General features: G+C 34.7%; 1 protein-coding gene across 1 annotated transcript in view; it reads right to left on the bottom strand.

Moving 5' to 3' along the window:
- Positions 1-27207, bottom strand: part of FBXL17 (F-box and leucine rich repeat protein 17) — a 278684-nt gene that overhangs the window by 234145 nt on the left and 17332 nt on the right. The window contains exons 3-4 of the mRNA XM_052701015.1: positions 26439-26696; positions 25692-25823 (exon numbers count right to left, since the gene is read on the bottom strand). Of these exons, the coding sequence (XP_052556975.1) occupies positions 25692-25823; positions 26439-26696 (390 nt within the window). The remainder of the gene's footprint in view (positions 1-25691; positions 25824-26438; positions 26697-27207) is intronic.

The following is a 27207-nucleotide window of genomic DNA, read 5'->3' as shown; positions in this document are numbered from 1 at the left end:
CACTGTGCTTTGAGGAAAGAAAAATAAACAAACATACTATTTTTAAAAACAAAAAATTAAAAGAGAACTTGGTAGGGTACCACACGGGTTTAGGGGTTGAATCTTTGGTGAATAATTTCCTCAAATATTCATCACAAGTTGAACCATAATCTTTAATTCTAGATTTGAGCTTTAAAAAACCAGGAAGATGTCACTGTGTCCTGTGACAAAAATTTACTTTGTTTCATGAAATGAACTATATCGCTACAATGGAATGTTTATCAAAGTAAGCACCCCAAACATCCAGCACACACACACAAAAAAAAGAGCTGTAGTTTCAGCATTAACTTAGCAAGAATTGCCATGACATATATTCTACTTCCTGCTAAGGGGAAAAAAAAAAAAAAAAAGTGGCATGGAAAAACATACATACAATCTTAATATGTTGAGAAGTTTTATGGAAAAACAACTCTTAAGGCAAATCTGGTGGATGCAATATATTTCTCAAGGCATCCAAACGAAAGAATCAACCAAAATTAATACTTTAATTAACTTGTTCAAACTCAAAAAAAAAAAAGTAAAAAACACTACCATGTACCATGAACCTACAGGGAAAGAAATTCAAAAGGTTCTCATAATTAAAGGTTGACAAAATTAAACAACCACAAGGATGTTAACTACTTCTGAATTCACTTAGTACTTATAATAATTTATGCTTTTAGTACAGAAGAATGACCCTATAAACATACTAGTGTCAGATTGAAAACAAACATGAAATTTAAATACCTTAAAACTTGTCTTTATAGTATTTAACAGACTTGTGCATAACAAAACAATCATCTTTATTCACAACAAAAGGTGGTATAAACAAGATTTGTATGAGGTTAAGAGACAACCACTGCCTTCATAAAAAAGTCCTACATGGATAGTTGTGACGATTACTACTTGATTACTAAGAGATTAATTTTTGTAAATATTATAAGACCTTTAATTTAGTAGAGATTTCAAGTAATTTGTTATCTTTTAAATAAATTTTCTAATATATTACACACTTGGAATTCTTTTTCCCAAGATTGTTCAATGTATTTCGTCACTTCCAATTTCCTTCTCTTTTAAATTCAAAAATCCTTGCCTGTAATTAGTTGAAAACCTCCTAATGGGAAGTTTTCCTTTGTACTTACCAGTACGCAAAAAGCTTTGCAGAAAAGCATAATTTGCACAGAATGCCCTTCAAAATAGGACATAAATTCCTTTGACTGTATCTTAATTCGCAGTACATAATTCCACAGAAGCTTGTTTTGTAGTACGTCTGCAAAATGTTTTTTTGGAATTTAAAAAACTTGAAGGCAATTTTTAAGTGCCCTCTTTTCCTGTGCTGGAAACTAGGTACATTAAAGTTTTCTGTAAACCAAATATAAGTATGCAAAATAAATCCAGTTCCAGGCAAATACAAAGTTACCACACGGAAAAGAAACTGTGTCAGGTGAAAGTCAAGAGGAAACAAAGGAAAAGGCGGGAAAATAACAGAAAGATGAAGAAAATCAAAGCACATATCGAAACATCAAAAAAGGGCAGGAAACAATACAGTCTGTTCAACTTATTTCTGATTTTTTTTTTTCCCAACCAGATTTGAAAAAGACCAATGTATCTACAATAATTTTAAGAGTAGCAATACAATTATTGAATAGAAAAAATACAAAAGGTAACTAAGCAATCATTGGAAATCCTTTCTTAATTATGTTTACACTGTTTAATACCTAATTATAGGTACCAGATATAAACAAATTTAGGGGTTAATATTTGAATTTCTTTTAGCAACTATTACCTAAAATGTCTGTCTGATTGATGTTTACTTTCTTCGAGGTGTACAGTGCTATCATTAGCTTGTATTTACGTAATGAAAATACCAATCTATCTTTATTAAATTATATTTTTTTTAGCTTCACAACTGCCCAAATTTACCATCTAGAGAAGCTCAGATGTCTTCAGTATTCCTGCCAAGATTATGAATTCTCTTCTCAACAAATTATTTAGCTCTTTAGTGGAAAAAATCCTGCAATAAAGCAATTCTAAATAAAGTAAATTATTTGCACATTTGGAATAAAAAAAAAAAAAAGAAGGTTCCAAGAGTAAACATGAAAGAAGGCTTCACTTTCCAAACAAGATGAGGAAAGAAACAAGTCGCATAAATTTGAAACAAGCGTGGATGTAGTGGGCATCCAAAAAGGAGAACATTATGGCCCAAAGGGTTCCATATTCTCTGCAAGTAATTAACCATTCATCACTATTAATCATTGCAGTTTTAAGCATAAACTATAAACTAACTACACATTAACTATGTAAGAGCAAGATGTAAAATAGTATGGAATAAAAACCAGATGTACATGCTCATCATGCCTATAAAAAGTTTTTATGAAAAAAAGCCTTTCGTTAAAAAAGAAAAAAATAAAGGACAAAAAAAAGGAATGCCTCATCTGCCAAACCTACCAATCAGTTAGAACATTTCAGAACAACTAATCTAATAAGAAAAAGAACGCTATTTCTAGATGCTTGAGAAAAACACCTAATACTAGAATTCTGAAGTGATTTATGAGATGACAAGTAACTCCATACAACATAATTCACTTAATGCAGAAGGCAATGTTATTCATAAAATTTGAGTAATTTTTAACTTTTTTTTTCAAACAAAAGTTCTACAAAACACACAAAACTGGTATCACATTAAATAGCTCTAGTACAGTCCATGCTGATGTGAAGAATAAAATAAATAAAAGTAAAGAAAGTAAGAAGTCAAACACTCAATTTCCTTCCGAGGAGTGTCAAGACAAACTCCTTTTGGTTGCAAATCCAGATAGAATACAAAAAAATTTAGGAAGGCCTCAGTGGGGGCAGGGTGATACAGGGAAGTGTTAGGGTGTTACTTTTTGTCAACTGAAAGATTGTCAGTGCCTGAAGCTAGATGTATGAGGAGTCTGACGGCACTGCAGCTAAAGCTGCCTTAGGCTTTGCAGTTCACAGGACCTTTAAGACTTTGAATGCCACTTTATTTAACAATAACAAAGAAGTCATACATGTATTGTATCTAGATTTACCTAGATTATTATACAAAAGAAAGAAAACTGCATATAACCTCATCTTGAAGCACATAAATGCATCTCGACTTCTCTTTGTTGGTTAATTTCTAGTTCCTTCCCTGTAGCTCAGACATAAACAAACCAAGATTTTTTTTTTTTTTAAAGGAAAAAAAAAAAGATATACTGACCACAATTATTTTAAACTTTAAAAGTATTTAAGCTTTAAAACCGAAATGAAAGAGGTCAATTAATGTAAAAGAAAAGTCTGAAAAGGTGCATGAATACTGTACTATTACACAATTAAGAATAACAGGCCTGCCACAAATGCATGATCTCAGAACACGCTTTAAACTATTGCAAATATTATTGTTTCCGTTAGTTCTGCACTGACTTTCAAATGATTTCAGAATTGCACACATTTCCGTTTTGCTTAGTCAATACTTATCTATATTCTTTGAGCAAGTTTTACTTCATTTTTCTTCTAAGTTATCAGCAGAGATAATAATGTACTTGTTTACCATGTGAAATATCAGCAAGATCCAAACAGACACACTTCTAGATTAAAAAATGATAATACATTCATAAGACTTAAAAATGAGTTATAAATTTCTTTTAGACAGCAAAGAAAGTGTAAACTACAATTAGCAGCAAAAAGAATTGTGCTACTAAAGTTATATAAACTATCTGATTTTCAAATAATTTATTTGCTTAAGTTTTGTTTTGAAGAAGACTATGCAAGACTTACATGATTTTTTGCTATTTTCAGAGTGGAAAAAAAATAACAGTTGAAATTTGATGACTCTAGCTGCTAATAAAACTTTTGCTTTGTTTCTTATGGCATTTGAAGTATAAAAACAACCATGAATAACAAAAGATATTCCAAAATATTTTTAATAAAATAAAACTTTTTTGCAGAAATGAGGAAGATTTTTCTAGCAAGTTTGCTTAATAAAATATGAAACTACATGATGAAACACCATGAAGAACCAGCAAAGGTATAAATTGAGTTTTACATGCATCTTCATAGGTACTTGAAAATTATTTCTTTTCCATGAACACCAACTACAGCCATACTTGGAAACTTATCAAGTAATCAGTTATAGCTGTTTTATAGCTGTCAGTAATACAAGAGCTGATATTCTGAAGTACAGTATTCACACATGTATTAATAAAAAATAAATAAATGTGTGTACTTCCATTACATGCTTCTGCATCTCCATTTCTGTTTAAAGAAACTGACAGATTTATAAAATTTTGAACAGAATGCAGAAACTGAGATTAAAACATGCCTTAATGAGTGCATTAACAGGAAAAGAATTTCCAGATCCTGCTGTTCTGAGTTAATCCACATGATATTAATTTCTATCGCATAGAAATTCATTAAACAGCTTAGAAAAGAAAAGAACTATAACAATTTATCATTTTCTTCAAGAAACTAAAATGAAACATTAATGTATTCTTTTTCCTTGGTCATCAAAATGAAACACCGCTGAAAAATTAATCAGTGAGACACTGCACTGGAAACAAAATACCGAAGGCCCGAACGTTTAGTTTCAAGCAGGAGTCTTATGGAGACTCGTCAGCTGCAAAGTTCATGTCAGCATTACATAGCAAAGCATCTTTAACTGCCTTACAGAAGTGGGAAATGAAAGTCTTCCCTCTCCACTCCAGTTTCCATCTTCAGCCATTCTCCCTGCATCAAAGGGAACAAGTGCAACCTGACACGCAAGGCCTATTCCCCCCAGTGCTCTGGCAGGTGCTACAGCCAGACAGAAAGCCTGTTTTCCACAGCCCTTTACCTTGTTCGATCGCTGGTTACTTTTGATCTGACACTGCCCTCACGCTAGTAATGACTTCCCCCTTGCAGAACCCACCTCGCATCTGTCACCCAGAATAAAGGGTATCATGCTGCGCCCTGACAAGGCCTATGGCCATCAGATGTGCTGCCAGCAAGAGGCTCCCCAGCTCCCACCATTTCCAATTCAGCTCCCTTTGTTCTGCTGGGTACTGAGGCCAGGGCACCAGCGACAACAGAGGGGATTATACGCCAGCTGTGAATCCGAGCCTTCATGAATTTGTATCTTTTCATCCTGGCTTCCTCGCCTCCTTAAATGCAGTGAACTTCATGGTGGTTACTATGAAATACACATCTAACAAATGTTATGGAAAGTTTGTTTAAATCCTCTTTCCTTGGAAAGAAAAGCCAGTGAATGTCCTATAGTTAAATTGAGAGTTTGTTTTTTTGTTGTTTTTTTTTTTTTTCTTTTACTATTACTATTATTCTTATTATTATTATTACCAAAACTTTCCAACTGACGTTGCAGGACATCACTAAAGGCCAGCTGGCTGGTATCCTTCAAGAGACAGGCCAAGTGAGAGGAGGGATGTGATTTTTGTTTTATAGGAAGAAGTATTTGAGAGCTAAATAAGTGAATTCTTTATGTCCACTTTCTCTTTGGAACTACTGTATGTCTTAGATGTAGTTAAAGAAAAATACAGGAGGATCTTGTTACTTGGGGTACAGATCATGTTACTTGGGGTTATATCAAAAAGTGGTGAAAACAAACAAAAAAATGCAGATAGTACTACACTAAGTGAGGGAACAAGGAGTTTTCCTTTTAGGTTTTAATTGAAGGTAATCTACTTACATTTTTAGTTTGGTTGCATGTATTTCAAAACTACAAAACTTATTTTCATCTGCAAGCCCAGTTAAAAAACTGAAATTCACATAATAAAGAATCCAATGTTGCTTAGAATCAGCACTAGCAGTGCAAATGATTATACTGAAAGTCCTAAACAAAAATGTTCTGACTTCTTTACTGTTGTATAATAACACTTTAAAGTCAGTATGAACTGAGCACACTGAAAGTCTTTGGAATTAATTTTCTCTGGACTTCAAGTTGAGTTTAGGAAATGAATTTTATGAATTTCCAAATCTGAAAGCACACTTTTCCAAGAGCTGTACATCTAGCTAACATTTAAAGGACTTGGCATCAGTATTTCCAGTCATTATTTAACTGTTAGCAAAGTTCTAACAATTTTACCCATTTTCCCCTTAACTTTCAACTTTAAAATAATGACCATAACCTAACTAGAACAGCATCTGTCAAGGCCTAGTGAACTTCTTGTGACAAGATAATCACGTAAAGCAATGGTGCATCATAACCTGCTGACCTCCTGACACGCATCTTGAAATGCTTCCGAAATGAAGAGAAAGAATGCTGAGAAAACGATTTGCTTAATCTCTTACTCCTCTCCCATAAAAAAAAAAAACTAAAGCTCCATATACCAACATCACTTAGTACTGAACACCTCCCAAGATCAGACAAAAAACACAGAAAGTAAGTGAAGATTCAAAAAGAGATGGCTTTGTCTGACTTTCTTACTAATTCAGAATGCTAAAATCACTGTGATCATGCAGCTGTGCATACTAGAGCTCAATAAAAAATATCAAAACACTGATTCTCAGGAGTTTTAGTACAAAAACAGCTACCTGAAATAAATAAATAAGCAAACATCTTCAATTAATGCCATATTATCTAATAAATGTATTTACTGCCGTCTACCCCTCACGTTATCTTTGTTGAATTTGTTTTAACCTAAAGAAGGGACTACTGGATGAACGTAACGGATACAAAATCAGATACAAAATAGGTCTTCAGGACAAAGAATGGGTGGACACTATTAAAAAAAACTTTTAGAATTAAACTAGAACAGCTGATAGTTTTCTAATTTTAATGAAAATATGAAGGTTTCAGGAGAATCACTCATGAAAATGACAAAAACAAGGTCCACGGAAAGAAAAACTAAAAAGCATCTGAAGTACTTCTTGGCTTAACAGAACAAAAGGTAACAGAACACAAGAAGCAAACTGATGAGCCACCTTTGCATACAGCAAGAGTTCCATCACAGCCTAGGTGGCCTAGAAGGCAGATAATTAAAGTACTTTGGAATAGGAGGGGGGGTGGAAAGGGAAGAAAAAACAAAAAACAAACAACAACAACAACAAAATTGTCAGATAATGAAAAAACCCCCACAAACTTACACTTTGCAGCCTTGAAAGATAATCAAAGCAGCAGGCATCTGGAGACTGCTAGCTACTTTTCCCATGAACAGTTGAAGAGTTCATTGAAATTTTAACTTTCATGGAAATGGATGGCCAAGTGCAAGAAGAAGGGACATTTTTTTCCCTGTCAAATGAGACTACAAACAGCACACAGACTCCGCAGCCTGGTATTGAGATGCATTTACCATGACTGAGCATAAAGTCATATCAATATAGGATTTAATTCAAGTTAATCTTTGTAAATCAGAGTAAATGGAAGTTGTCTGAACAAGTTCAGCATAATGCCAAGCCTGAGCCTTAACACATGCAGCAAGCTCCTACACATTCAGTACTATACTAACGGCTTGCACTCAATAAAAGTACTGAACAGAATGTGTTTGTACATGCTACCACCACTGCAGCAAAACAAACAACAAAAAAATAACAAAATAACACAAAAAAAACAAAAACCACACACCAGCCCCTCTCCTTTACAGTTCAAATCCCAGTGAATAATTATTTTCTACACAGCTACAGTCAGCTGAGTGCTCTTATCTGAGGGATTCTGGACAGTAATTTCTGACACGGAACAATAACACTTTCAAAGTTGTATTTTTATTTTTATTTTTATTTTTACACAGGCTAGAGGAAGATCCTTCCTAAAATGTATTGATTTAATGGTAAACAAATTGACCTTGAACAAACTTGTGTCAATAACGAAAAACGTAAAACTGTGAAAGTGTATCAGACAAAGAGAAAAGTGCTCAACAGAAGGAACGCTTGAGGGAAAAATATCACTTCACTCAACTTAAAAGGATCTCAGTAGCACTGAAAAGCAACAGTGGGGAAAATTATGGTGTTGCATCATAATTGTGATCTACTATTTGAACTTGTGAAGAATTAAGGTAGCAAAGACAGAAGCCTTTCTTTTCCTTGGTTTAGCAGACAATAAAATCCAAAATTCATTTTTAGAGAAATAATAACTACCAGTAAATATTTGTTATAAACCACCTGCACTGGATAAAATAGTATTGGCCACAACTCATCCAATTTACCAAATAATGGTAACTGCTAAAAGTGCCAAGAGCTTTAGACAACATCACAATTGTGATGTAGCAAAGAGGTTTTTTTATCCTATATTGATGAATACAATCTATTTCAACTAAGCAATTTTTAAAATAAAAAAAAAGCATTTCACTGAAATCATTCAGTATTGATACTGAAAAAATTTACACAATGCAGAGCTTGTATGTAGAAGGAGGAAAATATTTAACAATATATTAATGTTGCTGATTTAATGCTTTCAATTCCAACACTAATTCTAGGACTGTACAAATAGCAGACCCTTGATTGTGAATGGTTTGATGCTTCAGTATCTGTAATTCACACATACATTTTAGGTACTTGCTGGTTCATATATTAATACAGAAACAGTTTTAAAACCGACTCATAAAAAAATTCAGTGTAGTTGATAAAAATTAAAGAGTTAGTATAATATACTGAACTTACATCAAGCCCTCAGACTGCAAGTAAGTTAAACTTAAAAGTTTCCAAAGTTATGAGCTATCACCACTGACAGACACCCATCTAGTAGACAGTTCTTAGACTTTACTCATTTGTCTATTCTAAAGATGGCTTTGTACAACTGAAGTATATTGATAAATGCTCATAAAATACATGTGGTAACATAGAACAAAACACAAAAAATGCAGTCAACAGAGTAGAAGTCTACTTATGAAAAAAACAGTCCCTGCCTAGCACAGACTTAATAATTCATAGTTGGTTGCAGTGATATTTGTCCAGATGAATCCATTCATAATTCCTATCAGAGGATTACATGTTTTAAGATCCAATACCCCATTTTCTCCTTTTGTGGAATCAGTACACCAAATAAAATATTCAATAACAAATTTTTCCCAAGCTACTTTGCACCTTATGATCTGCATCTTTTATTCCGTGTATTACTTCCGTTTAATTATTTTATCTTTTTTTACATACAAGATCATAAAGAGCAGAAATTCTGAGAAGCAATATTAATAACAATGTTCTGAAAACTGAGGTGGGGGGTAGTTCATTCTGGGACAGAGTTGATCACCACTCATCATTCCTCTCCATCAGAAGTTTGTCAGAACAGGCTATTGAACTAGATATGTTTGGAGAGCAGCATTACTTATAAGAATGAGGCCTCACCTCAACTATAAGAAAAATCATGGAAAAACAAGTAAGAATAAAGTTTACAGCATCCCTTTATAAAGTAACTATTCAGTAACACAGCAGATATGATTTCTGAAAAACCATGCATAGTTCATTCAGCCTGAGGCTTTCCAGAATTTATCACACTCTTCAATCCCTGAGATGGATTCACTGACTAATCTAAAAAAAAAAGAAAAAAATTAAAAAACAATCATAAAATTTCACCACACAGCAACATAATTCTTAACTGCTCCTAACTGTTCCAACAGAAAACCACTGCAATTTACCTAAAGCTGCTAAAACAGAAGTTATATTATAGCATGGCACTTAGATCTCCAGCATATTCCACCAATTTTTGCTTTGAGGATGGAAAGCCATTGAAGAAGTTGTGTGAACTCATCTCAAACCATTGCATCCGATGTTAGATTAAAGATAATAGAAAAATGACTTAATCATTTTTCAACATTTCTCACTTACAATCACAACTTCAAAAAAAAAAAAAAAGCACACATATGGGAAACAAATAAATAAACAAAATTGACAGCTTGACAGCTTTTTTTGATTCTTTACTTAGAGCAGCCCCTTCCATCTTGGCAGAGCAATTTCAAGTAGTCTTCCAAAACATCTCAGCTCCTCCCAATGGAAAACATCCACATTATACTTACATCTTGCCATGATACATTGCTGTACAAACTATCTAAGTAGTCCTTCTTGAAGGACTTGTAACACAGGCAATGCAGGCAGAAAATAAAAATATTACTTTCCTTTCAAACCTTGGTTTGAATACAAGCAAGCTACACTTCTCAGAAGGCAAATAAAAAGTAAATTGCATACTTCATATCTTGGAGATGTTCTCTCCCAAAGTTCAGTTTTGGGAAAAGCAAGGATAAAAAAGCTGACTGTTTTCCAATTTACATGCAAGATTAAAGCATATTCCTCCCTCTCCCTTCCTTTTTTTTTTTTTTCCTCCAAACTTTTCTAAGCAAAAGATCTTGCTTAGAAATCGCAGGGAAATTTCTGTTCAAAGTAATCAAGGAGTGAAAATTATAAGCAATGGAAAACTTAAGGTCTTAAATACTTGTACTGTTGTGCAGCTAATAAAAAAAATGCACAGATGCCAAAACTAAATGAATTGATATTTAATAATTTTTTTTTTTTTTTCAAAATCACAGCTGTTTTTCCAAAAATACTGATTTGTGGCATACAACAGCAATTACGTCTTACACTTACTCATTTAACTTTTCCGGACAACAAGCTTAAATTAAGCAAAACTATAAGCATAAATCTTCTGAATACAACTACAAACATGTTAAAAATAATAACAGCAGCAATAATTATTTTCTTCCCCTTTTCAGTGTAGTTCAGTAGAGAAAAATAATTTTCAGTGCTCACCTCAAATATATACTTATGAATTCACTTTTACAAATTGGAGGAATTGAACGCTACTTTTAAGACAGTAAAATAGTAAAATTTGTCAGAAACAATTATTCTGAAGAATTAGACAGATGAAAAATAATTGCACTCTGCTGCAATGAACAGTAAGTAACAATTGTCCTAACAAACACAGTCATAGAATACCAGCATAAAGAATGATATAAGCAACATTTACAGGTGAAAGAAACAGTTGGAGAACAAAATCATGTGCCAAAGTTTATCTTTAATCTGCCTTTACTTTTTTTTATGCAGCTAAATTTAACTTCTTTCATTGGACAGCTTCCTCAAAGTACTGGCAGTAGAAAGAGGTAAAGTATGTTTAATTCAAGAATAATCTATTAAAATTTATTTTTAAACTACTGGACAAGTTATTTTTATTTTTTGCAAATTTTCCTTTGAAATGTAAACCCCATATCATTGGAGAATGAAATTTTTGAATCCTTGCTCTTCCAATAATATACTAAAAACAGTGGAGCATTTTTATATGCAACATATTACAAAAATTTCTGCACAACCAGTAGCATCCAAATCATCTGCAACCAACACTCTTCAGCTCAAACCTGTATTATCACAAATACCAAATTTTCAACTGTTCTTTATATATATTTTCTATCTCGATCATGGTTACTTATAACTCATTATATTACTTATAACTCATTCATCATCAAGGCAATTCAAGACCAGGAGTAAGTGGAAGTAGTTCTACACACATGAAAATATCCACGTCTCACAAACAATGAAAACAGTTTATAACAACAACTCCATTTACATTTTTCTGTTTTATTAAGTAAGTAGCCTAGATCTGATGAAAATGCTAAAAATAGGTATCTGGATTTTGTTATTCCTCATTACAATGCTCAATTAAAATTAGTTAAAACAAAAAACTAACAAACTACCCTTATGCTCCTGTTCTCAATTTTCTAAAAGTGTCTAGCTTTATGAACAAAGTATATTATTATCATCTTCATAGGATTAGAGCAAACAGACCCCAGAGATTTCCAAGGTGAGGCTGGATAACGCCCTGGGCAACCTGATATAGCTTTGATGTCCCTATTCATTGCAGGGGAGTGGGACAGATGGCCCTCAGAGGTCCCTTCCTACTCTAAGAATTCTAACTCTATGATTATATAAATGCCAAGTTACTGTAAAAGCAAAAGCTATTCATTAACACAGACACTTTTTACATTGTCTCAACAAGATTTTATTTTATTTTAGGGAAGATGTAGATACACAGATAGGTCAAAGTCACACTTACATTAAAAGCTATCACTGACCTAATTCCTACTTACACGTAAATGTATCAAGAGAAAACACAAAAGAATAACAGTATCTCTCCCTATCTACACAGGATGCTCATTCTTTTACATAACACTTTTCAGTACAAGCAGAGATGGCTTTACAGGAGAGGAAAACAATCATCTACATGATGATCAAAGACACACAGAAAACCCAAAGTCGAAAGGGACTCAAAGGGATAGAGGCCAACCCCTGGCTCCACACAGTACCACCCTAATTCAAACCCTTTCTCAGAGCACTGTCCAAACTCTGAGCTCTGGCCACTCAGGGCCATGTCCACACTCTCTGGTGAAGAACCTTTCCCTAATACCCCCCTGACATATCTCAATGCCATCCCCTCAGGCCCTGTCACTGCCACAGAGAGCAGAGCTCAGCACTGCCCTTCCACTCCATGTGAGGAGCCGCAGCCGCCATGAGGGAGCCTCAGCTGCCATGCTGTGAGCTGAACAAACACAAGGGGCCTCTGCAGCTCCTCACACAAATTCCCCCCTGGGTGGTTCACCATCTTTGCAGTGCTCCTTTGAACGCTTTTTAAGTTTTATGCCCTTCTTACATTGTGACACTGTATGAATCCTTTCTGTATGAATGAATTGTGACACTGTATGAATCCTTTCTGTATGTATCCTTTCCACTGTATGAATCTTTGCTTTTTGGCTCAAAGCATGCTTTCTGAGGTATTTCTTGTGATAAGTCTCTAGGAGATGAGAGATGGGTGCTGCCGTGTGGCAATCAGCATAACTGTGTGGACAGTTTTACATCTTTGGAGCTGTTTGCCTTAAGAAGATAGTGCTCAGGACTGTTTACTGGTGGAAGACCTAGACTGTGACCAAATAACTCCTGTTTGCTGTGGGAGACTGGGAGATGATGCCACTGTATCCTTGAAGGCAAGATGCAAGTTGACACCTCCCTGCTGCTCCCTCTTATCTGCTGGCAAGGCTAACAAAGGAGTTTCTGCTGAGATCCCAGAGCCAGAAGCTGCCACTCCAAGGAGAGCTGACTCAACCACTTTGGATTTGAGCTGTCACCCCAAAGGGAGCTGACTGGACCACTTTGAAACTGTTGAAAAGGGGCCATCATCGCCATGGTCACCACTGTTGCTACCCTTGTAGTCACTAACAGAACAACAATGCCCCACAACCCACCACTACCAAATATCAATGACTGAACTATGAACCTTGCTGGATCCATGCTGGTGACTATCTCTCTCTTAAGAGAGATAAAGACTCCTTGCTTCTTCTTTACTATCTTTTCTATTGCCTTCCTTCCCTTTCCCATTACCCTAATTCATAATAGTGTCCGTCCTCCTCCTCCCCATTTCCCCAATTAAGATTTATAATAAACTGGTCAGACCAACATTTGAACCGCTGTTTCTTAATCTCACGCCAGGTATATAGATAATAAAAGAACCTCCTCTCCCTCCTATAAATTGGAGCAAGACAGACACCCAACCTGCACCCAGTGCTGGAGGTGAGGCCCTACAGCACAGAGCAGAGTTGACAACCCCTCCCTCTCCCGGTGGCAGTGCTGGGCTCGGTGCACCCTAAGGTACAGCTGGCTTTTTGGGCTGCCACTGCACACTGCTGGCTCATATTCAACTTGCTGTTATCCAGAGCCACCAGATCCCTTTCTGTGGCACTGCTCAGTCACAAATCCTGAAAACATTCAGAGTTGGCTGTGAGTTCATCATTAACACTGTCACAGCCCTTCATATTCAAGGCTCCAGTGGTCCCAGAGCCTACCATCAGTTTTGAAGACAGAGCTGAAGAATGCATTAAATGTCTCTGCTTTGTCAGTATGAGATAAACATCCTCTTCCAAGTAACAGACCGATGTCATCTTTGGTCTTCCTTTCACTCTTTATAAAATTTTAAATGCCCTTTTTATTGTCCCCCACAATTGTCCCCTCAGTTTTAACAGAGCTTTAACCACACAAATTTTCTCCCTACAATGGTGAACACCATATCTGTAATCCTCCGTATCTCTCTGCTTCACTCACTTCCAGTGTCCATACACTTTATTTTCCTAAGATCAAGAATAGTAAGATCTCTGTTCTTCCAAGTCAACTTTCTGTCCCACCAGCTTGACTTCTTACATTTTGGAATTTACAGAATCATAGAATGGCTTGGTTGGAAGGGAATTACTTCAAGGATCACGAAGTTCCAACACTGCCATGGACACAGTTGCCAACTGCTTGATCATGCTAAAGCAGTTTGCCCAGATCCCATCTAACCAGGCCTTAAACATCTCCAAGGATGGGGCATCCACAGCCTCCCTGGGCAATTTGTCCAGCACCTCACCACTCTCTCAATAAAAATCTTCCCTCTGACATCTAATGTAAATCTCCCTTCCTTTAGTTTAAAAACACTTCCCCTTGTCCTATCACTATCTACGCATGTAAAAAGTTGTTTCCCTCATGTTTATAAACTCCATTTAAATACTGGAAGCTGCAATGAGATCTCCCTGCAGCCTTCTCTTTTCTAAGCTGAACAAGCCCAGCTCCTTTAGTCTGTCTTCATAGGAGTGGTGCTCCAGCCCATCATCTTCATGGCACTGTCCTCTGGACCCTCTTCAAAAGCTCCACATCCTTCCTGTGTTGGGACCCCCTGTGTTGGAAAGAGTACTCCTTCTGGGCCGTCACAAGGGCAGAGTAGAGAGAGACAATCATCTCTCTTCTGATGGAACCATTATATCACCGGCATTCTGGGCGGCAAGCCTTCTCTGCTGGCTGATGTTAGGTTTTTCATCAACCAGGACCGCTAATTTCTTCTCAGCAGGACTACTCTCCAGAAGTTCTTTTCCCAGCTGGTATACATTATCTGGGACTACCTCAACACATGTGCAAAACTGTGCACATTGCTATGCTGAACCTCAGTAGGTTCACAAGGAATTGCTCGCTCCTGTACACTTGAGAGGTAGTACCTAACAAGTGACCAGCACTGATGGACCTCAGTGCCTTCCAGCACTGGTGACCGTGATAACAAACAGGTCCACTGAAAAGCTTGAATGAAGACAGTTCTCTCTATACCCAGAGTAAAAGAATTTATGGCAGTTTTTGTCCTATCACCAAAGAATTTACATTTAACTACTTGTGATCTCTGTGGTCAGTAATCACTTCACTGATAAGATCCTCTCTGTTCACAAGTTAGAAACAGGAGAGCACCTTTCCTAGTCTTCTCTGTTAGCATCTGTACCGGGAAACTATCATCAAGCTGTAGTAGGAATCTTCTGGACCCATTTTCACTAGCTGTATGGTATTCCCAGTTAAAAGTTTGGCAAGCTGAAATCATCCAGAAGGACTTCGTTTCTTACAGAATAATTCATTGCTACAGTCATCCTGCATGGGTGGCCTATAGCAGACTCCCACAATGACATTCAACGTATTTGCTTGTTCCTTAGCCAGATCCTCTCAACCATGTCACTGCTAATGCAAGGAACCATACAGCCCCACCCTTCCCTTACACACAGCCATCCTCCAGCCCCCTGTTGAGGAGACCAGACTTATCCACTGTGACTCATCAATCCCAGATTTCAACTCCCACCACATTTCACTTATGTCACTGATATTTTAATTCTGGGACTGAGACAAAATTCCATGTATGTTACCCAGTTAAACAGCACCACACAGTAACATGACTAAACTGCTAACTGCATGAAAACCAAAGTAAACTACTGCCATGTTATCTGAAATATTCCTGCAACAAAAAGACAAGAAATTATCTTCCAAGTTAGAGGTTTGAATTTCCAGATTATTTCACACACCCCAAAGATGAGTAATATGGTGGAGGGACAGGACATCACAGCCCTACCAGATATAATCACAAAACTTTGCTACCTTGCACCAAAAAAGTAACTTCACTTAAAGAATGATCACTTTGTCTTCATTTGTGTAATACCAGAACTATGTAAGTATCACCATTCAAGTTTAAAATTCACTGCTCAGATATATTTTCTACTAGCAAGAGAAAGCAGCCACTTATCTGTACAAGCATTGGAGTCCCATGAGTTTTATATCATTTCAGTGAGCACTTGTATCACAACTGAAGAAACCAAAAGGTCAGCTATGGTAACCCTTCTGTAACAGATTATGTGCAATGCCTTTCTCAAGAGAGATAAAACTCCTACGGTAGAAAAACAGTAGAAGGAAAATCTACACATCTACATATTGTGAAAAAAAGTTTTATCTTAACTCAGTGGTATCATAGATAAGGCTCACACCTGCACAAGAAATTGAGGCAGTCAAACCTATACTCCATTAATAAAACTTCTTTAAAAACCCAGAAAACTGTACCTCATGTTACATTTCTGACAATAAATAATTCTCTGTTTTGATTTTAACTCAAAGGCATACTGCTTCTACTCCATTTAAAAATACTGCAACATAAGTTAATGGAAATTTGTTACAAATACTTCAAAATCTGGAGTACGTATCACAAATGAGCAATATGCACTGTAGAATGCTTTTCAGGCTCAAAAGTACTTAAGCCATGGAAAAAAAGAAAAAAAAAAAGACAAGACTAGTGTGGTAACAGCTTTTAAAGGAAGAAGTAATTTTCTAAGATAGTCTGAGATGCAATGAGCAGTCCTAAAGCCAGAAGAAAATGGTACCAAGCATAGCTGTTTTGAAGCACAAAAAAGAAGCTTCTAAAGTAGCCACTATTAAGATTTTCTTCAGAAATGTCTAACACAGAAATTCTCAAACACTACTTCATTCTAAAAATTCACATTTTCAAATAACGCGAACTCTGCAATTTACTTACATACAATATGCATTAAAATCAACCAATTTCAATGATACAAACCTCTTCTACATCTTACGCAGTATATGTTTTCTGTTTATTCTTAAGTAGTCCTTGCTATTTTCTAGAGGCTGCACAATATTAACAGCTATCTGAAGTAATGTAAGGAACACTGCCCTATCTCCCTCAAAAAATAAGCCAAAACAAACAATTCAGGTGACTGCAATACATCCCAAAACTATTTACTACTTAAGTATACATATAAATATGAAAAAAAGTTAAAGAATTAAAAAGTTCAAAGATGATTGTAAAGGAAATCATTAAATTGTTTTCACAGTAGTCCCTTTTGAAGATGAAAAAAAAAAAAATATCTCCAAACATTAACAAGTTTGGAAACTCAAAAAATACCTGCAAAGATGTATCAAGAGTAGCAGGCAATGCAGATTTTCCATACAAAATAAACACAATTTCTGCAAGTGTTATATTGTTGTAGCAGTCTGCACACAGGCTAACTCTTCCCTGGTGCAAAATTACAGACTATCAGAAGTCCTGGAAACAAGTCCTTCTTTGGGAATGTGATATTTGCATTAACAAGGACAACAGCTGATTAACAGCTACACCTGTAACAGTACACTGTAAAAATGTTAGAGACTCACAGATGCTTTTCCACCTTCCACAGAATTCAGCTCTCAAGAGCTGTACAAATATCAAGTGACACAATATAGGTAGCCTTTTACTTTCAGCCATCATCAGCAAGGTAAGTTCATTTCAGAGCACTTATTAGTACATTTTTGTTTGATTCTCAATTAATCATTCTGAAACCAATCAGAAACAAACTTACTCTTAGTTCTTATATAAATTAGGCCTCCAAGTATCAGTACATTTATGATATTTAAGCTCAGGTTACATAATATTATCAGTACCAACCTTTTTTACTTTACCCTGTAAAATATCATTGTGTGCCTTTTTAGTTTAAATATTCTCTATACCTAAGCAGAAAAATATTTTAAAGGCAAATAAACATTTGCCATTCATATTTTGTCTTTTGTTGTTGTTGTTACAATTTTGTAACACGGGGTTCTTTTGTTTTTACTTTTACATTTTCACAGTTTATAAAGAAAACATGCTTACTTCATTCTTCTATATTTATCGTATCAGTTAGAGATGGAAGGCCAGCACAATCTTTTCTCAGCAAATCATTTCCATTGTCAGTCTAGAATCACAGAATTTCCTAAGTTGGAAGGGACCCACAAGAATCATAAAGTCCAACTCCTGAGCATGCACTCCTAAGTTAACATGCCTGACAGTTATATATTATTTCCTGAACTACTAAAATAATGTTTTAAAATAATTTAATAGTTTTACAAAATGACTTCTGAATAGTACCAGGAGAAGGTATAAACTTTACTGGGAAAAAAAAAAAAAAGGATATGGGGACACAATTGTGCAAGGAGACCGAACAACAGTTACAGGTGCAAGACCACACCATGCAGAATAGTCACTATGCCTGTCCAAATGGACAAAAACTGTGAAAACTAAAAGAATAAAAAGTTAAAATGCAAAACATAAGAAGGGCGTGGGGGGGTACTAAGCTAAGGAACCTCGAAAAACTGGGGCAAAGCTGTTCAAAATTAGATACAGTTAAGTAGGACAGTATCCATGGTTAAAAGTCCACAAACTAATAGTTTCTTAACCATTAGCATTCTGGATTAAAAGAATGACAACTGAAAGACAACTGAAAATTTTATAGCAACTAAGGCTGGAATTTCTAGATAACTGTGTAGAAGTGGAACATAAAAAACAGTGGTAGTTACAGATAATAATTCTACAACAAAAGTGTGAACATAAAAACTTATGTATCTGGTGCTGTGATGCTGTAGCTCAAAAGTTAAGCAATTTAATCCTGTCTTGAAAAAGACAGCATTTAGGACAATTTCTGCAGTTCATCCTTCATGCCCTTTAGATATATGCCAACAATGTTAATATTCTGATGAACACAACCAACTGGAAGAGCAGTTGATGATATCCATCGGAGACCATGAATATTGTTCTGTCTGCAGATACTGGCTACTGTGTCAAGGAAATATGGAAATTGCTAGAGCTTTCCCCACTATACCTAACAACATGTAAGGTTTGGGCTTTCTTACTTCATATTTTATGCACAGCTGCAGGTAGGTTCTCTGGTGAAACAAAGTGTCAGAAATTCAACATGTTCATTTTCCTACCTTCATAAGGAAGGATAAAAAGCTAGGATGAAATTTGTCGGAATAGATGATGTAAACAAAAATTCTTGTCTGCTGTTTTTTTGTTTGTTTGTTTTTTAACATAATATTGTCTTTGTCCTCAACAAATAAAAGACTTGTATCATCTTTGATGGATGCAAATTACCAGTATTTTAAAATAATGAAACTGACAGCTTTAAGGATCTGCTTCACAACATCACACTTGCTATCTCTTTCAGCAAGAAGCATCACAACTCACTGGAAGAAATATTATCAATTTTGATTTATTACTTATCCTCAGGTATATGACTGAATATTTTTTACCAAGAACAACATGGATCAAGATGAAAAGTTAGCAAGTGAAGAACTACAAGTCATTCATCTGAAGCTTGTCAGTATTCTCTTCTGCCACAAGATATAGCCAGACTGAAAAATAAACGAACAAACAACAACAACAATAAAAAACAGAAAAAACCTACAGAAACAAATTTGGAAATTTCTGGCACAACTCAATTTAGATAACACATTCTATTAAAGCTCATATTTTTAATGAAAAGATTTCTTACTGCAGTATCACAAAATTTCTATGACCAAAGAAGTCACAGGTAATAACATCTGGTTACTTGACTAAAATGGCAATTAAATACAATCAAGCAATCCTAGAGGCTCCGTACCCAGCTACCAATCCCTGGCCATAATTTTTTTTTAATCATGTTAAAAGCTTAAATAATATATTCAGCAATAACAACAAAGACACCCAAGCAAATAAAAAAAATGCCTACTCCAGTTTAATTAAAATCTATTATGTCCATAAAAATGTATATACATCTACCCTACAAAATGAAAATAAAATATTTTGCTTAGTTCAGTAACAATTTTAGTAATCAGACTAGATTGTAAAATCTATTAATTACTAGAATCCATGAAAAGAAACATAATTTCACCATATACATCTTTTTCACTATAGCAATTACATATTACTGCAGAGGTTTTACTGCTACAATAAATGCCTCTTTTGAAGTCAAGTGCTCTTGCAACTTAATATTAATTTCATTTTACTTGCATTCATTCTTCTTACATAATAAGCAGGTCAAGTTAAACAAAATACTACAACAGTAAATTGTATAAGTATCTTCTGAGCTGAATACTGATTTTTTTTCTACGTAAAACCCTTAATAAAGCTGAAAAAACAAACAAACAAATGAAAGGGAAAAAAAACAACTAGGAAAAAAAAGTCAAACAAAACAAAAACAAACCAAAATTACACTGCATGCCCAATAAATACAGAAATATCCTACAAATACTACTCATTTCTGTATCTCCATTGCTTTTGGTATGTGTTTAATTTGCAATACACAACGTCTCTCAATATTTATGCATGAAGCAGAAAAACTGACTGATATTTAAAATATAGCGACTGCCATTTGCTTTTGCCTTTTTCACATTATTTCTGTCCTTTATATTTGTGCTCAAATCTTTAAATTTTTGTCACTATGTTGACCTAAGGCAAAAAAAACCCAACGTTTCTCCTAGATAAAGGCAGTACCTATCACAAGCAGTAACATAAAGCCTTGTTAGTGGTATGATATCTAATTTCATATAAAAGTTCACAGTTTTTAGTTTTGTTTTGTTTATGTTTCTCAACTATTGTTTTTAACTCACCACACACAACCTAACCAGGTATTTTTGTTTTTCAAACAAATGTAAACACAAAAATAATAATAAAATCCATATAGAAGTGCATAAAAGTAATGTAGTCAATTAGATGCAGTATCATTTGTTTTCAAAGATTACTGACTATTAAGATAGTCAGTAGTTGTCCGGAAGTTTCCTGTTTTGTATTCCTAACTACGCCACCCCCAAAGATGCTGACCTTGAAGGAGGCACTGGTTCAAACCAGCATTATTACTGCAGAAAGTGCTCTTGCCTAGGAAAAGGTGAAAAAGGAACAGCTGGCTTTCTTTAGGGTTTCACTTAGAATCTCCAGAAGCAGTTAGTTTCAATTAATTCAATACACAGTATATCTGGCATAGATGTACGCATGTCCATCCTACGCTCTTCCATTTTAAAATATTATAAAATATCCCACAACATCCCAAAATTCTACCCAATGCTTTTCTTCCTCTTCATGAATATTTAATGAACCACACATTATAAATCTTTTGAAGTACTTCAGTAACAATACACATAAATGCACTGCAAAAGTCAAATACTATATACTTGAATAAGCTTTACTACAAACCAGTTGCCAACATTCTGAAGACACTTAAGAACTACTTAAACAGTGATCCTGATAGCCGAAGCAAAAAGAAAATAGGTTATGCAGTACCAGCACAGCATTCAGAAATTATCTGCTTTGTGTTGCTTATGCACGGTATGGACGGTTTGAAGTCCTATACAGAGTCAATATCGCCACCTAGGGGTGAATACGAAGTATCGTATTTATTACCAAATTACTTACCTTTTCGGTGTAAGATAGACAAAAACAAACACCTTCCGTTTTATTTTTAATGATTTTTTTAGAAGGAAGTCTTTTACACGTCTTATGCATAATAGGTTCACTCAAACATAATGGTTATAGTTAACACAAAATTATATTTTAATTACTAATAAAGTACTGATCTTTAAAAACAGCATTAAGAAATCATCTTTAAAATATTTATCATAACAATTATTATAAATTAATTATAGTAAGTTTTCATATATATGGAGCATGAAAACACCAATTTGGCCAATAAGGCAAAATTCTGTCACATGGAAAAGCAAGCTGCTTTCTACTCAGAGTAGACAGTGTTCCTGGACAGAGCCAGAAAATAAACAAGCAACTGAAAGTGTGGCTAATACACTACAATTGCTTTAATGAAAGTATCTGGGAAGTCTCAAACAAATCATTTATCTTTAAGCCATTTACTTTAAAAGACCCTGTTATTGGGCTGGGAGAAATGTCATCAGAATTCCAACTGTAGTAGCTTCAAGTATCATTTCCTATCTACCCCTAACCAAATTCAAAAATGAAAGACAGTGAGGGAAGAATGAACAGTAGTAGGAAAGCTGTCAACCTGTCATAACATCTAAATTCTCATCTGCATTTCCTTTATCCTTCAAAAGCTAGTTCACCTAGTAACAATCAAAAAACAGACACTGCGTGAAGTAGGAAGGCACAAATCTGTAACTTCCACCTGCTAGGCATAGGCAACCACTGTTAGTATAATTTTAGCCATTAAGTCACTATGTTAAGGAAAAAAAAAAAAAAAAATCACTGTGAAGAATCAACATAGTTACAAAGAGAAAGATTTTTCCCATCTCTAAAATATGGCTATCAAATTGAAGTCTTTTCAGAATGACAAAACTGAGTTTAAACATGGCTTATATGAAATTGTTCTGGAGACACATCTTCTACTTAGGCTCTGTAGTCACTAACTTTGCATCTCCCACAAAGAAATCACAAAACCTTTCAGAGTTCATCCATCATGTTATTTCCCAGGCTGAATATTGTATGTAAATATGGAACAGTTCTCTGATTCTTCAACAGGAGCCAAGTACTTTTTCCTCGATAGTGAAAGGTAAAAAGAGTTTAGCAGAAAGAAACAAAAAGCTAACAATAACATTTACCAATTCATCTTGCACCATCTTCATTCACATCAATCATTCATACGAGGCAAATGTGAAACTTATACTTGCAGAATTTAATCCCAGCGAAGAATATAAAACATTAAATCCAACAAAACTCAAGAGGTTAGGAGGGTTCTTAGCACTGCCTATTCCTCCCTTTACACTGATCTTCTGTGAGGTAGGTTGATTATATCAGACTGTTTTGAGAACAGGCAAGGAAAAATAACTGTATGGAAACTGCTGAATCACGGCCTGAATCTGTGATTGATCACCTGAGACAAGCAATGAGTCAGCCCTGAGAGCACAGGTGAAGGCAATTCACCTGTGGTACCAGAAGGGGCAGAGCCTGGCTCCACCTCTCCTAGACCCATTTAAGAGCTACCACAAGGGAAGGATCTCTTTTGGATACTGCTCCTCTTGGAGTCTTCTCAGCAAGCCTAGGACAAGGGTAAGTTTTCTATCCATTCTTCTTTAGTGTGATAGCCTGTTTATAAACATCTTATTTACAACATCTGCATATTCATTGACTGCACAATAACTTAACTGACACACTTCAGAAGGCTCGTGAATTTTTGTTAGGTTCCTCATTCAGCCAGTAGGCGTCAGAAAGGTTCTGCATACAATTACTCTTCCTATGAAAGGATAGAGGGGAAAAAAAAAAAGTTTTGAAGAAATACAAGGCATAAACAACAGCCTTATATTGTAAGCTTACTTAACTTCCTCTTCACAATTCTTTCAAACTGTTTATTATTTATAGCTTTCACTTATTATCATTATGTAGCCAGTATCTCAAAGGAAAAAAAGGATCTATTTTTTTCTGTGAAATTCTAGTATATTAAACAATCAGAAGATAAATTCTTTCTGCGTTTCTGCTCAGCATTTTGGTAGTGGAGTTACTTAGCAACAGCTAAAGCAACAGAATGGTGTTCACCAATCCACCTTTCACTGCAAACTAACGCTTACAAAGGCATTATTTAGCTGCTGTATGTCTCTTGATAGATGTATTTTTGAAGTATAAAATCCATTAGCCTGAGACAAGCCTATATGAAAACGCAGCCATCATGTACCATTTACAATGTGCTCCAGTTTAAAATTACTAAAAATTGCCCATAAGATACACATGACTTTAAGCACCTCTGAAAAAAAGGAAGAAAATATAAAACATAATACACAGATACAATATACAGAAGTAACAGAAGAATTAATTTTAAAAGATTTAAAAAGAAGAAAAAACATCCGACAATCTACGTACTTCATGTAAACAAACCAAGGCTGTATGTCAAGGACACCTTCTTGCCATAGAATATCAGGATTTCAAAAAAACTTATTGTTTAGTTCAGGAATGAATATACCCACTCCTTCCAAAACCATCCTCTTCACATACGAGTAGGAAACAAGATGTATCACAACAACTATTAACAGTGGTTTTATTTTAGAAGACAGTCAAAAACAAAAAAAAAAAAAAAAAAAAAAAAAAAAAAAAAAACCACACAGAAATTAACAAAGCAAGTAGTGGATTAGCATTTACAACCAAACATTATTCTCTTTAAAGCTAACTATATGATATTAAGAAATTCTTTCTTTTTTTAATTATGGAAAGTAGGAAAGTAATAAATCATCAATTTACAGAAACAAATACAATTTGTCTTTCTTCATCTTATGAGATTGAGGTTCTTGAACAGAAAGGCTTGAAAATACCCTGCCCCAACGAAGTGAAAAGATTGGCAGTTTTAGTGGTTTTGTCACCTGGTGGAATCATCTATGAATACTTTATTATAGAGATTCAATCTTCTGGAATTCATAATGCAGTCTATTTCATGTTTACAACTGGTAAAGAGATGAATTTGGACTTTACAAAGCTAAATTGAACTCAGCCAAAACATAGTGGGCAGCAGTTTAAATAAAACTTAAAATTAATACTTCCATTAAAAAAACTGTGCAAAACCTGAGTTCTGATAACTACTTGACAAGCCTTTAGAAGTGCTGAAATACTAACAGTAATACTTGATTCATTTGAGAATAGATGATAGATTTACAAGGACCTACTTTGACAGTACTGAAAGAGTTCCTTTTTTTAACTGGAGTGAGGAAAGCAACTAGGAACACTACTGTTTTTTTTCCCTTTGAGCTGTTTTTGAGATCTGTTTTGGCTATTATCTGCTATCTCTCAAATACCTACAATTTGGTGAAAACAAAAGTGCTACTTTTAAAAGACAAACTCTTCTCAAATTTCCTAACATCTTAAGCATTGTGTTTGACAATTTGAGACAACATATCAAATGACTCAGAGTACAAAGTACACTGTTTGCTTACAAGCAAAATTGTAAAAAGAAGAAAATTTATTCGTTCCACTTCACCGGTTTTCAAACTTAAGGTTACAACACTGAAAGTTAAGAATTCAGATGTAAGCAAACTTTTCTACTTGCACTCTTAAAAAAAAAAAAAAAAAAAAAAATTTAATATATAAGTGAACAAAGCCAATGCTTTAGTATATCACTTAATGGAAACTGGCCTTGAGCTTTAGAAACCATCTCTTCAGAGCTCACTCACTGTGATTAGGACACAAGACACTCACAGTACTCCTCAACACTACTAACAATTCTACCAGCACAGGCACACTACTCTACTGCATTCTGATGAAAAAGTGACATATTTCAAGAAAAGATAATGTATATTTTATTTGTAGTCAACAACACAACCTACTGAAATCTTTAAGTCTGTATAAATTTGCACTGCACTGTAGAAAAACATATTGATATATGTATGATATGTACTATAATGTATTATGTGTATATATACATATGTATACATGTATTGATATGTACTAAATTTTCTCCCATGGAAATATCTACCCAATGCTTTTACTGGAATGTCCTGTCAAAAAGCTAGTTATTGTCTGAAACAGCATTAGTTTAACATGTACTCAGGGTCACCTTCTGAGCTATGTCTGTAGAATCTACATTTTCTTATCTAAAAGAAGATTGTAGATGTTCTTTGGCAGTGAAATGCTTAAACAGACCAAGGTATTAAACTAACAAAAAGCAAGGGAAAGCTTTGACAATGACAATGCCATGAGGAAAAAAAGCTTGACATATACTTACTAATTTGTTTTCTTGCATGTATATTCTTTGCAACTTCAGGCAGCCTTTAGCTATAATAATCATTCCTTCATCAGAGATCTTGTAACACTGACCAAAATGAATGTCTTTCAATTCTTTGCATTTTGAACCCAGCTGTAATTAATGAAATCAGAGCAAGTATTTAAAAATAAAGGAAAAACAATGTTTGACTGAACTAGAAAGTGATGGTAGTTTTCTTTTAATTCCTGCATTGCCCTTAAAATCATCTCTATTTGCAGTCTGTACTATTACTATATGAAAACAAGAAAGAGTATAAATACACACATGACACAATGAGACTGCAATCAACAAAAAGATGAGTAGCATTTAAGACCTAAATTGTAGGGCATATTAAAGCAACTAAAAATGCCCACTCACTAGACAATTGAAAGATATTTAATTAAAGATAACTCCTTCACAACTTACACTAAATAGTCTTTTTAACAGAAGAGACAAAACTCATGAAAACTTCCTCTTTGCCTAATGAAGATCTCAACTGCCTGGTTTTGCAATGTAAAGATACGGTAAAATCCCACCAGCCTGAGGTAAGCTGTAGCACAACAAACTGGATAATATGGTACTTAAATATATGACCTTATACAGATCTTTAAAGTAAAAGAGGTCATCTGATTTTAATTATATCCTCACAAACATTCTTCCATATTCATTTTTGTAGTTGACAAAGTCAAAAGACTAAGATTAAAAAAAAAAAAGTAGAACGGATATTACCTGCTTTAAACCTTCATCAGTGAGTCTGTCTTGATTGCCTACATGTACTTTCTGAAGAAGAGGACACTGAGAGGCAACTGCCATGATAGAGATGTCAGAAAGCTGTTTACATCTGTAAGCAGTATACCTTAGCAGTCCAGGACATTTACATGCCAATATGCAAACTCCTGTATCGGATACATTGCGGCAGTCAGAAATATTGATTTCAGTAATATTCTGGCTTCTTGATGCTATCTTTTCCAACAATTCATCAGTGACCTGCAAACAAAAATCAAACATTTAAATTTAACTCCTTTTGTAAGTATCTCCTATTTCATTAAAATAAAATCTACTGCATTTACATAAGCTATTAAAATAATAAAAGGATTTGTTTCTTGAAAATAAAGAACATATTGCTGTGACCAGTTTTACTGTTAATTTTAAAGAATTCTGCTCCAATGTTTGGAGAAAATAAGATTAGCAGCTCATTTCGCATTCCAGAGAAAGTGAACTTCTTCCTTTAAAAGCAAAGGATTTGCTTGCTCTTCTCTAGCTAAGATAGTATTTACAGGTGAGTATATGGTTTATATGTCTCTGAAACGCAACAAGTTTTCACTTCGGCTTTGGTAATCATCCAAACCAACAAATAAAAAGTGATGCAAGTAACAGTGAGCATCTCAACAACATAAAACAGTAACCCAAGGTACTAATGAACAAAAGAGAAGAAAAGCAAAGGATGCAACAGTAAGAAAAGTAATTCAAGAACAGAAGTTTCCTCCTATTATTTGCC

Source organism: Tympanuchus pallidicinctus, unplaced genomic scaffold, assembly GCF_026119805.1.
Source record: "Tympanuchus pallidicinctus isolate F22 unplaced genomic scaffold, pur_lepc_1.0 scaffold4, whole genome shotgun sequence".
NCBI classification, from domain to species: domain Eukaryota; kingdom Metazoa; phylum Chordata; class Aves; order Galliformes; family Phasianidae; genus Tympanuchus; species Tympanuchus pallidicinctus.
The sequence above is the reverse complement of the archived record's forward strand: the minus strand, read 5'-3'. Positions and strand labels throughout refer to the sequence as shown.